At 38.3% G+C, this 12,837-nt stretch overlaps 1 protein-coding gene across 3 annotated transcripts in view; it reads left to right on the top strand.

Annotated features, from left to right (window-relative positions):
- Nucleotides 1-6,673, top strand: part of LOC116286793 (uncharacterized) — a 33,164-nt gene extending 26,491 nt beyond the window's left edge. For all 3 annotated transcript variants that reach the window (XM_031693385.1, XM_031693393.2, XM_031693376.2), the window contains 4 exons: nucleotides 4,130-4,303; nucleotides 5,203-5,250; nucleotides 5,760-5,905; nucleotides 6,246-6,673. In XM_031693385.1, the coding sequence (XP_031549245.1) occupies nucleotides 4,130-4,303; nucleotides 5,203-5,250; nucleotides 5,760-5,905; nucleotides 6,246-6,291 (414 nt within the window). In that variant the 3' untranslated portion in view covers nucleotides 6,292-6,673. The remainder of the gene's footprint in view (nucleotides 1-4,129; nucleotides 4,304-5,202; nucleotides 5,251-5,759; nucleotides 5,906-6,245) is intronic.
- Nucleotides 6,674-12,837: the final 6,164 nt, after the last annotated feature.

Consider the following 12,837-nt stretch of genomic DNA (forward strand, 5'->3'; position numbering starts at 1 on the left):
GTCGCAATAATATGACGTCACTTCTGGTAATAGCTACCTTTTTAAAGGCTTGTAGAATCTTGGAGGTTGTTTTGATCTCTCATTTTCTGGTTTCATGTCGTAGAAATAGTCAAATGCGATAGTTTGAGGACTTATTTTGACATGTTTTGACTTAACATCCGCTAGTTGCACCTCAGTCAACCGCTTGTTTGCCCCCCAGTCAACTCCAGTAAGTCACGTGATTGATAGTAAGCATCAGAATGAAATTATAAGATATCTATCATATGATGTATGGATATAAGATATGCAGAGAAAAAAAGATAACACGAAAACGGATGTCCAGGCGCAATGGGAACTGTGAAATGAGAACTGCATTGAAAGGGCGTCCTGTACGTGCCACAAGTCATACATTTTTAAGCTCGAGTCGCCAAGCTTCTGGTTTTAATATTGCTGAATAGGGTATTGAACTATAGTTTGAAGTTTTCATAACACTTTAACTGGAAAAAGAAGCTTTTGTTCCGTGACGAGCTCACGGCCTTTTCAAACTCAAAATTTTGTATTGAAACATTCGTTGGTAGGCAAAAATTAGTTACAATAGTTCACACTTGAAAAAATCATATTTTTGCCAGTTTTAAACCCATTTCCTTCAAACTCACAGTTTTGTTTACTTTAACACGCTTTCCAGCTATGGTCATTAGTTTTATGTTTTACTAGAGAGAATTCTTTTATCGTATTCAAGCAGTGAGAGCCAAAAACTGTTTTCTTGAAGAATGGCTGTTGTACAAGGCTAAAATCTTGTTATTCAGAAAGTTTAACTTGTTTGGAAGTGGAGATGACCGATGAGTGGAATCAAAGTGTTAACCCAAAGCAAAAATTTGAATCGAAAATGAGGTTTAGGCCTTCATTTGCTTATTTCCCATATATTTTCTATAAAAAAGCCTGACAAAGCAACATTCTAACACAAATGCAACAAAACATGCATCTTGGTACAATTGAAAATACCGATTCAAACAGGCATTTTATCATAGTACATCAGTTCCTAAATGTTTAAAAAAGGTTTTGAGTGTTAACCCAAAACGAAAATTGGGATCAAAACTCATACGAAAGTCTAGTTTTTGGCGCTTTTTGCCTAATTATTGCTCATTATTGAAAAACATTCCTCTCAATTTACTAATTTAAAAATACCCTGGTCAGTAAAAGCCCATTCAAAATATAACTACAACTCTTTCTTTCCCTTGCTTTTAGAAAGCCTATTATTGATGCATTCTACTCAAAATTTTTTGTTTTTGGTGGGCGATTCTCATCACAGGACTTTCCATTTCCTGAGCCATTTAGCCGGGTCCATTAAGCATGGTGATCAGGGTCTCAGTTTTACTAAGGATACCATACAGTTCATTTCAAGATATCTTAATCTAGATTTCATCCACGACCAATAGAAAAACCAGCAAAATTTCGGCCTTGAAAGAGTACGGCTTTTCTCAGTTTAGCGACTTTACATGCACCTGCTGAGAAATTTATAGAATTGTGAAAAACTGAGCACTTGGCATTCTTGCGACATAAAAACAACTACAAAAAAAACCAAAGCAACACGATGAAAATTTTTCACAACTTGTCCGATTTGGTTCCAGCAAATGCATCAATTACAGATAATGTCACGCTTTTCCAGTGTCCTATGAAGATTCCGTCGTTACCACCGTGGGACCCGTCCGCCTTCAACGAAGCAGCCAAAGTCTCAACAATCCTTGCCATTACGGTCAACGTCTTAACGCTGCCATTCACTTTATTTTGCAATGCAGTGGTGATGTTCGTCGTTTGGAAGAATGAATCTCTTCAGGTTGAGCGAGTGATAGTCCTGGCTTACTTAGCCTTCACTGACTTTCTTGTTGGATTGATCTGTCAACCAGTATTCATCGCCAGAGAAGCACTCTTATTGAAAACCAACAAATTCAACTGTGAACTTCACACTGTTTATGTTTTCTTTGGGTTTCTTTTAATACCCTTAGCTACCCAAGAGCTAGTCCTGGTCACATACGATAGATATGTTGCCGTTATCCATCCATTCCAATACCCAACACGAGTCACAGTCAAGAGACTCACTTTTGCAGTAATAGGACTTTATGCTCTAAACACGCCTTTAGCAATACTGTATTTTGTTCTATTAGCTATTGATGTACCCGTGTGATATATCGATGTTTTGCATGTTGTTACGGGCGCTACCTCAACGATCTTCATGGTTTACTGCTATATTCGGATTCTTGCAGCCATAAGAAGGCAAAATCATCAAATAGCTCAACAGGGACAAAATATCAACATGGATAATCCGTCACAAACCCAGCCAGACCACAAAGGAGCCATAACAGCTGCCCTTCTTCTTGTCTGCTTTTTTGTATCTTTTATTCCACTAATATCTCTATATTTCCTCGAGCAAGTGTTGAGCTTTAAATTGTCAAGGTCTGTCTTTCTTTTCTTGCGTCCATGGGTTTTGACATTTGTCCATTTAGGTTCCTTTGTGAACCCAATGATTTACGCTCTACGCGTAAGAGAATTAAAAGGAAAATGTTTGCAGCTCTTTGGGCTGAACTCTAGCGAGGTTTCTCAGCAAACTACTGAGAAATAATGATTAAATGACATTTTTATTTTGATGTTTTTCTTTTTGCCAAAAACAAAGCAACAACAACAACAACAGTTACAACTGAACACAACAAGTATAAAACAAAAACGCAACTACTTTCTAGTTGGTGCCTCCACAACTGAAAATCAACTCCTAAATTCAAATTCGAATCATGGAGCAAGGGCCACAGGTTTGTTAACCATCTTACTCGCGTAAGAAAACAACGCCAGGATCAGGTTTATTTTCCCTGGGGGGAGGGTATAGGGGTAATAAACACCCCCGCCCTCCCTCCCTCCCACAAACACACACATACACTTCAAGCCGTTTTCATCCAAGGCCCAGTTTTCAGTTTTCCACGATTCCAATGAATTAGAATAAACAATAGACATGGCATGTACTAGATAGACTAGATTGGTTTGTTTCTAAAATATCGACGTGCTTGCCAGATATTGGAAGGCTTCATTCCCAATACAGCAAGCAGGCCTTCGCATAAGATTCCACCCACCATTACTACATGAAGCATTGAGGAACGATTCAGTTATGAATCAGTTTGATATGCCGAACACAGCTGAAAGAGTTATTCATTATTTCCAGTCGATCTGAAATAGTGACGTATAGAAAGGACATCACTGCAAAATAGAAGCGCCATGAAGCTTGGATAATTGATCAGCAAAAAATAATCCCCGCCATCGGAATAATAATATAAAACTCATTAATTATCGTGTCATTGTTACCAATTAACCTCTTACTAGCAACGATATTTTTTTATTCATTTGGTGGGGCATAGAAATCCGTGATTTCAAGGGGAAAAGTGACGCTTTCAGCTTTGTAAATTTTGTCGATTCTGATTGGCTAACATGCTCAGATCAGCTGATTGTGGCTTGAATGTTTCTTGTTGGGGTTTCAATCATGAACGCGTCTATTTTAGTTTTCATATAAAAGAAAAAGTAAAATATTGAAAATTAGATTAAGTGAATAAAGATGTTCGTTTTTTTCTATTTATTCTTTCTCCTTTATACTCTTTCATTCTGGGTGTTCTACACTCTCCCCCCCCCCCCCCCCCTCCCCCTCTCCCAATTCCTGGGACCTCGCTACGCCCCCGTGAGTCATTAGGTTTTTTATTAATAATTTAATAATATGTATATAATCAAAGGCGCTTACAATCATGAGGGGTGGTTAGTATGCGGTGTAGGCACTGAGGGTGGTCACTGCCAGGGTTTTTTTACGTCCTCAGTGGTTCTTTTACGTCTCTTGAATATTGGTTAAAAATGACAAAGTGTGGAGGCGGACGGGACCGCCATTAAATGTGCTCATCCGAGCCGCTTGAAAGTATAACTCTAATTTGTAGATGTAATTGCAAAGGCTGAACGTTCCCTTCAGTTATTTTAAGATTCTGAGTGTTGGTCCGACCGGGAATCGAACCACGACCTCCCGCACCGCGAAAGTTCGATGCTCAACCAACTTTAATGTGTCTCCACTACACCCATCGAAATAGTAACATCACTGATGCCAACATATTCATATTTCTGTATTTTTCAGGACAAATACGTTCTAATTCACTTGCTATTCGTATGTTTTATTGCTCTGCTCAACACCATGTCATCAGCGATCACACCCACGTCACGTGCTTCATACAACTTTGCATGTATGGCGGGAGGGCTTGGGGTATTCGTGCTCATCCAAGTTGTCATGGTCATCGTCGCCGCCTTTAAGGTAAGACACTGGATTGATTCTTAGAAACATATTTTTTTCTCGAGGGAAAGTAAAGGCCAAAAGAAAGTGTTTTACCACTGTTTCCACTGCCACGCGCTGATCAAGACAACAGTCGCGACAAGGAAATCGGGCAAAACCTGCGCGACTGTTGTCTCGACCAGCGCGTAGCAGTGAAAACAGTGATAAAAAATATTTTTCCAGGTTGGCGTAAAGATTTTTCCATTAGAATAGAGAGTTTTAGATTTACGTTCACGGCAAACGTGAAACGTCAGTTGACCATTTAAAAATTATCTTAAATAGCTTAAAGAGAATCGTAAAAAAGTCCAAGTAGTAGAAAAACAAAAGAATATTTGTCTTTGGTGAGAAGGTTTGTAAAAGGTAGAGTAAAATACAGGAAAACTATGAAAACGTGGTCACGTTTGCCGTTTGCGGGGAGAAAAAAAAGTCAATCTAAAACTCTCTAATAGGTACGGACTCACACTCAAAGTCTGCAAATGCTTAGACCTTCTCCGTGGATCGGATGACCACGTAAAATGGCGGTCCCGTCTCAATTAGAGACGTTAAACATAGAGGACTACAAATTTATCAGTGCTCAGTTGGCTACTACTGTCACCCTCTCTAAACAAAGACGTTATTGTTATTATGCTCCAATAATGGAGGGGGCCACACTGCCTCATAGTGGCTACGACCCTGCAAGGAAACATCTTTAGTAAAAATAAAATGGTTTGGCCCTTCAAAAAGTTCAAATTATTACTGATGACCCTTCCCTCTGAAGCCCCAGCCCTCCCCCCTCAGTAAATACGTACCTTCCTTTACTGACAGCATGAGTGACCCTCGTGCGCTTGCTACTGACAACGAAATTGTCAATTGTTAAAGATCTTGAATTTGACTTTTTTCAGAGAAGAGTCGCTAAGCGAGAGCTGATGAAGTTTGCCAATCTCTATAAGGTAGTTGTTTATTAAAGTTATTAGCTAAGACGCATATGCAATACGAGGGCGACCGCCGGGCAAAAACACTGTGTTTACGGTGTTTACTTTAAAAATGCCAATTGTCATACTATCGATAACATTATGATGTTGTTTGCACCCTAATAAACAGGGTTTTCTTGTCTTTTAATCGCCTGTGAATGATTGAAGGTCATCTATATCAATAGACTTTTTTTCCAAAATGGCGAACGCAAATTCAATTTATTTAAAATTATAAAACTACTACTAGCACTAGAAAATAGCAACTTTACTTTAGTAACTCTACGAAGATTCATTATATCAGGTGTTATAGGGGCCCAGAAAACTCAAGTAGAAAATTGAGATATATGTCGGGAGGAATACACCATCTTAACTCTTTTGAATTTGCAGCCGCCATTTTCAGAAAGGGTCTATTGTAATACACTGTTCCTTTTCCCAGTAAACTTGTCGAATTGATAGCATATCTTTATAACCATGTCTTGTTCAAACAGAAAAGAGATGACGAAATCGAGCGCATGCGCCGTGAACGAGACTGGTACGCAGAGAGGAGTAAACAGCCTAAAACCCCAACCATAACACTGACTCCAGCCTTAAGACAATTTACTTTTTCTGCCAATGGAGTGACGAAATCACCACGGTAAGTGATGACTCTTATCTCCTTAGCCTTATCTATCTTGTATCCTGTAGAAATGGAGAGGGTATACTAGAGTGCCTGTGACTACCCTTTCACACAGGTTATACCATGGGTTTTGGTGGGAGAAGGAAGAGAGGAACGATTTCGTAAGCTCTATATCAACTATATATTTGTATAAAGTCGTCGTTCGTTGTTTACCATTCCCTGATGATGGCTCAATGAGCTGAAAGCTTGGATATTAAATAATACATAAATAGACGAAGCATTGATCCATTGATATCATACCTACTTACAAAGAAATATTGGATTTAACTCTTACATCTATTTTTGAAATTTTTAATAGGGAAAGAGAAGGGTCAGCGCCTGATTCTCCTAAGTCGTACGTGTGAAGACATAAGAAAATAAAGGTGTTTCAGATGCTGGTTTATTCTAGGTCATAGTATGACTGGCCCACCAAAAAACTCTTAAGAATTTGCATACTAAAAGAAGGCTAGAGCTTATAACTAGGATTCTATAGCACCAGCAGGTAGCAGAAGTAGATAAACAGAGTAATAAAAATAAACGCGTAAAACTATAAATGTTTAAGTAAATGGCTTGATTCGATATACTGTTATTCAGGTCACTGTATGCCGGAGAATGAGAAACAACCAAACTTTAACCAATAGTTAGATTATGAGATGGCCCTGTAACCTAAATTTCTTTCAGAAATCTGTTTTTAATCGATTAAACTTTTTATTGCTAAACTGAAATAAAAGCAGACCCTTGAACGCCGCAAGTCTTGAGTGAAATGAAGGCGAGTCTCAAGACTCTCATCGTCGAGACGCTTTTTTTAGATGTGAGACGGTACCTTTTGATTTTCAATTGGTGTTTACATAACTCATTTTATGAACAAGAAGTCCAACGGGACTTTTAGCTTGGTTAACAAATGAGTTCAGACTAAATGGCGCAATACGTCTTTGTTAGAAACTGTTAACTTCTGTGAAAACAAGCTACGGATTAACGCATCCATTCATTTATTTGTTCATTATTTAATTAATTATTGCATTCAGGGAAGCACGGGTGGCGTGCACTGCTAATGCGCCGCCTCTCACCAATGCGAGCCGGGTTCGAGCTCTGCCAGTCTCGGTGTCATATGTGAGTAGAGTTGTTTGTTGGTTCTCTTCTGTGCTGTGAGGGTTTTTCTCCGGGTTCTCTGGTCCCTTCTCAAAAATCAACTTCTAAATTCTAATTCGATCTACCGGCTTCCTTATCAATTGGGTCGCAAGGCCTGTTTGGCATTAAGCCGTCCAGGAGTGGTAAACGCATTAGATTAGATTCGTGCACTTACTTATGCAGCCCTGCGTCCATCCGTCCATCCATCCCTCCCTCCCTCCCTCCCTCCCTCCCTCCCCCTCCATCCATCCATCCATCCATCCCTCCCTCCCTCCCTCCCTCCCTTCCTCCCTCCCTCCCTCCATCCATTTATCCCTCCCTCCCTCCCTCCCTCCATCCATTTATCCATCCATCCATCCATCCATTTATCCATCCATCCCTCCATCCATCCATTTATCCCTCCCTCCCTCCATCCATTTATCCATCCATCCATCCATCCATTTATCCATCCATCCCTCCATCCATCCATTTATCCATCCATCCATCCATCCATCCATTTATCCATCCATCCATCCATCCATCCATCCATCCATCCATCCATCCATCCATACCTCCCTCCCTCCCTCCCTCCCTCCCCGTCCCTTCCTCTTTCCCTCCCTCCCTCCATGCATTTATCCATCCATTCATTTATTTGTTCATGCAGCCGTACATCTATCCATCCATCCATTCATGCATCCATTCATTTATTTGTTCATGCATTAGTTATTGATGTAATTATTCTCTTAATTATACTCCCTTTGATATACAAGCGTCCCTCCCTCCGTCTGTTCATCCATCCATTCCTTCATGCATCCATTCATCCATTTGTTTATGCATTAATTAATTGTATTCATTCACTAATTTATGCAGCCGTCCATCCATGCATTCATTCATCAATTCATTCTTGCATTTATTTATTTATTCATTTATTTTTATCATCCTTACGAGCAATTCCGCAAAAAATCTTGAATACATTCGAAAATAAAAACCATGCCTCATTGACATGCTCAATATTCAACTCTTCCCGGATCACATAAAAGGGATTCCGTCGTTATCGCGGGTTCTGCTGCTAGTGCCTACCAAACGCACCCAAACACCCGACGCCCAAGTTTTTACAAAATGAAGATTGCTGTGATAGTTATTTCTCTCTGTCTCACGATCCCCTTGATCATGGCTACCAATAACAATCCAGAAGGTAGGCAAGACATCAGTCAGTCTGTTTAATTTAGTGCCTCTTTTAGTAACTTTTCATAGATAGTTCTGTGAGACCTTCTGCTGTATACAATTCGTACTAAATTAAGGTCCAGTTCAGGAATCGTCCTCTTCTTAGTTCCCGGCGCCATCTTGAAAGTTAGCCGTGGCGCCTTTTGCATCGAACTCCGTTCATCTCGCTTCGATGCAAGGTACGACTACCTATTGAAATGCGCAGGGACCCGTGAAAGGGACTGTTGCCTTTAAGGTCCACTGAAATCCATTAAATTGGGCGTCTGATTCAAACGTGGTCACGTGATTGACAAATGAGATATATACATACAGCAACTTCCCCTCGTCACTTAACAGCTTAGTATTACTTAGCTAGAGTTTAATTTCGCTTAAATTTTATTTACAAAATTTAAATTCCAGTTATCCAAGAGGCCGAGTAATAAAAAGTGGTTTTTTAAGCTATTGTAGAAAACGTTTACGAGAGCGAACTAATTATTGATTCCATCATTTACCGGAAACAAACTTAAAAAGATAAAATTAAAGGCGCCATCTTCAGAATGACGGGGCATTTACCGATGACGTCATTCTTTCAAGATGGCGGCCTTGCGGAGACAAAACTAAAACAAAATTCTGTCAATTGGTGCTTTGAGCTAAGAGTCGAAGATTTATTGACTCTCAAGAGACTTTTTGCTATGAGGGTTTTGCATGGTCGCAAATGATTCAATGGTTGTCATTTTGAGTAGCTTCGCCTCAAGCTTGGAGTGAGTGCTTTCGATGGCTAATTCAATGTTGAATTCCAACGGAATGCGTTTTTTTAGCCTTGGTTTCAGTGGCACGATAGGACATAAAATCCTCGAAAAATCTTTGAATGTTTCTTTTTAGCTCTTTTGGATGAAGTGTGGGTTATTTCGTGTGTTATCGTAGAAATCCAAAATTTTGAGCCCCTGTCGTGTGAGCATAATCGACCATAATCGACCACTTTACTGGATTGAGTACGTTGGTTGATGGGACATGATGCTAAAAGCACTCTTATCATCCATGAGTACCAATGGTACTACACTGTTATCAACGTTCATTAGCTTATTTTATAGATCGAACAATAAAGATTTTTATCTTTTGCATGACGACTGACAGTTCTGTTCGCTACCATTACAAATTGGACTGCAATTTGCCGCCAATGGTATGTCGCAATATTTCGATCGAATTCTGTTTAGTAAAGATCATGGATTCCCCTATAGAAAAAATACATGACCTACGAGAAGAAGAAAATTCAAGCAATGAGTTTTGACAGGTGTCTTCAAACGTCATTCCATAAAATAAGCATTGAAAAAATAGAAAATATTAGGGTTTACTTGGAGTGCGACCGGCTTCACAAAACTACCAGTTTGTTTTGTGTATTGTCAGCACAGAAAACAAATGAGTCATTATAAGTTGTAAGTCAACAAATTACTCTTCAGTATTTTTGGGGAAGAACACGTGTGAAGTGATTTAATTTTGTCTACACGGATGCTTGATGGCAAAGGTTCGCTCATTTGCTCGCTTCTTTATTTCTGATCGTTCTAAACATAAATTTCTAAAGATTTTGTTTCAGAATGAAACAAAACTGTCGTTTACGAAGTATAATGATGGATTGGTAACAGATAACTTGATTGATAGCTATTGTTTACCGGCACCACCACCACACGCACTATGATAACTACCGTTCACCATCCGATCATTGTTGTCACCATGCATCATTTTTCATAGCAAAACAAACAAAAAAATGTAGTCTTCCCTAAAAAAATTTAAGCTACTCTTTATTCATTCCAGTGCTGTTTTTTAAATGCTTTTTTATTTGTCGTTTTACTTAAATTAAATTACCAAATAATACAACTGAATATTTATCGAAATTTGGTATGCCAGCTGCAGAGTAGCCGCATTAGTATTTTACTTTGCTATGGTCTTACAGCGGGGCCGTGGGTATTTGCACGAAACAATGCATGGGCAGACAGACATATATCATTACGACATAGTACCATGTATGTGCTGTCAAGATTTTCAGAAAAGAAGCAGCTCAAAATGTTTAATAATTTCATCAGATATTTTTTTCACTCCGAGGTACAATTTTTACAATTACAACTTGATTGGGAAGGTAGGAGAATTGAGTTCACGAAACTGCAATGGGTGTAGAAGTTAGTATAGCGATACGTACGAATGAATCAAGAATGTTTTCATTTATTTTTTATTTTTTGGAGTGCAACCACATGACTCAAAATCCCTTGAGATATAAATAACGATGAAACAGCCACAATGTTGGTTGATCTAACAAGAGGAGCTAACTATAGAGGAACGTAAAAGAACCACTGGGGACGTAAAGAATCCCTGGTAGTGACCACCCTCAGTGTCTACACCTCATACTAACCCTCCCTCATGATTGTATACTGACCACCCTCATTGTCTACACTTCATACTAACCCTCCCTCATGATTGTATACTGACCACCCTCAGTGTCTACACCTCATACTAACCATCCCTCATGATTGTATACTGACCACCCTCTGTGTCAACACCTCTTTACTAACCACCTCTCATTATTGTAAGCCCCTTTAAATATAAGTTTAGAAAGGGCGCTATATAGAAATAATCATAAAGCATAAATCATTATCATCGTAATTAGAATCTTTGTTATCATCCACCAAAATGGCAGCTATGACATAGCATGCATCCCAAGAAGTAGAGAAAAAGTTTTGCCTTGCAAGCAGACTGTTCCATGTTGAGTCGTCTCAGGTTGCAAGAGAATCTAGACATCCTTAACATAACAATATTATACTGGCTAATTCCTCACTAAATTCATTTACTTTATATGGTTTGAGATTTTCAATGAGGAGATCGTTCTGTATACTGTATTTAATATTTTTGATCGCAGCCCAAGTGATGTGCAATGAATATAGAAAATATTAAATGGCCGGCTTTCCCATAAAAACCGAAATATAAAGAAAAGAGCCTTTGCAATATTTATAATCCTACTAATCATCAAAAGTAAAACTAGCCGTTCATCTATATTTCTCGTGCAACAGCTGTAAGATCAAACTAATAGCTATCAATATTAAACTAGAGTTTAAATTGTATTGGGGGATATTCCTTAGAAATTAAAAAGACGAATTCTTTGTTATGTTACGCAGTAGGTTCTTAGCAGTACGTTTCCTGTGTCTGAATGAGTTTGTGTGTGAAAACCGTTTGTAGATCTACAGATCTTACCGCTATGTACGTAATATTATTCGTTACGAATGGTTTTTCTTTTGACTTCATTAAACGCCTATCAAAATCCACTATGCCGATCACACAGATATTAGTTTTGTTGACAATTCTCATGGATAAACAGCAAGTGGTTAGCGTTTACTGACATATTAATAAAACAGTCAGAAAAGAAGAAAAAGCTAGCATTTCAAAGAAAGTCAGTCAAACAGCTTGATTCTTTTCCTAATTCTAACGAAAGCCGATGATTGTATCGTGCGAGGAATTAAAAGAAACGAATCAGGGAAAGTAAATAAGTGGAGATCAAATTACTTTGACATCTGAAACTAAGGACATATAACTAAAAAGATCACAGGTAGCCCAAGCTTGGTTTCTGTGGTGTCCTGTTATAAGGAAGTGTATGGGGATTCATCAAAAATTTCAATAAAATCATTGAAACGTGAAATAAAGCCTCGAAATTTTACCCGATCATTAAGAAATAGCACTTCTTTCGTTCTATGTGGTTACCCCGTTTTAAGATTTTTTCCCCAAAAAATAACCAACAGAGCGAAAGAAGTGCTATTTCTTAATGATCGGGTAAAATTTCGAGGCTTTATTTCACGTTTCAATGATTTTATTGAAATTTTTGATGAATCCCTATACATTTCCTTATACCTGCGAAAAGATTTAACAAAAGAAGGTTTTGACATCCGATAAAAATCTGAAACTTTTAGTTATTTTGTTGTTGTAAACAACCAAAAAATAATGTGTTTTATTTATTTTAGTATAATTGAATTTACCGATTTTTTTTAATAAAAAGAAGAAAGGATACGAATGCAGCATGCAAAATATTTCTAAAGTGGACTGAAGACTCAGGTGATCCATATATAATGCTTGTAAAGCATCAACATTTTATCTTTAAAAACTCAATGAGTTTCTTTAATGGTTTTTTCGTACTGAGTATATAACCTATTATATAAGAAGTGGTTATTGAAAGTCCTCAGATTAAAGTTATGTGGAGTAGGCCATTAGATGAGAAAAACCTCTCAAGAGGGACCAATAACTGAGCCTTGTGGAACACCATATCTCATAATTACTGCTCTTTATTTTCTATTTTCTAGGGATGGACATACTTGGGAGACCAAAATGAGGAAGTAAACCTCCCTTGCTCCTTTATCTTCTACGTGTGTACAATGACAGTGACAATGAATGTGTAGGGGAGCGATATACAAAGGCAAACCCAAATAAAAAGCTCATCAATTTTGCTTTATCAAAGCGTCACTACTTGAAAAATAACGGTAGACCATACATTTGTAAATCTGACAGCACGGCTTGTCAAAATCATTCATCAAACTATTAAGAAAATGAAACGTTTTATCCATAACGAA

Source organism: Actinia tenebrosa, unplaced genomic scaffold (assembly GCF_029948245.1).
Source record: "Actinia tenebrosa isolate PJP-AT-01 unplaced genomic scaffold, QUT_ActTen_1.0 PGA_scaffold10__47_contigs__length_13832649, whole genome shotgun sequence".
In the NCBI taxonomy this organism is placed as follows: domain Eukaryota; kingdom Metazoa; phylum Cnidaria; class Anthozoa; order Actiniaria; family Actiniidae; genus Actinia; species Actinia tenebrosa.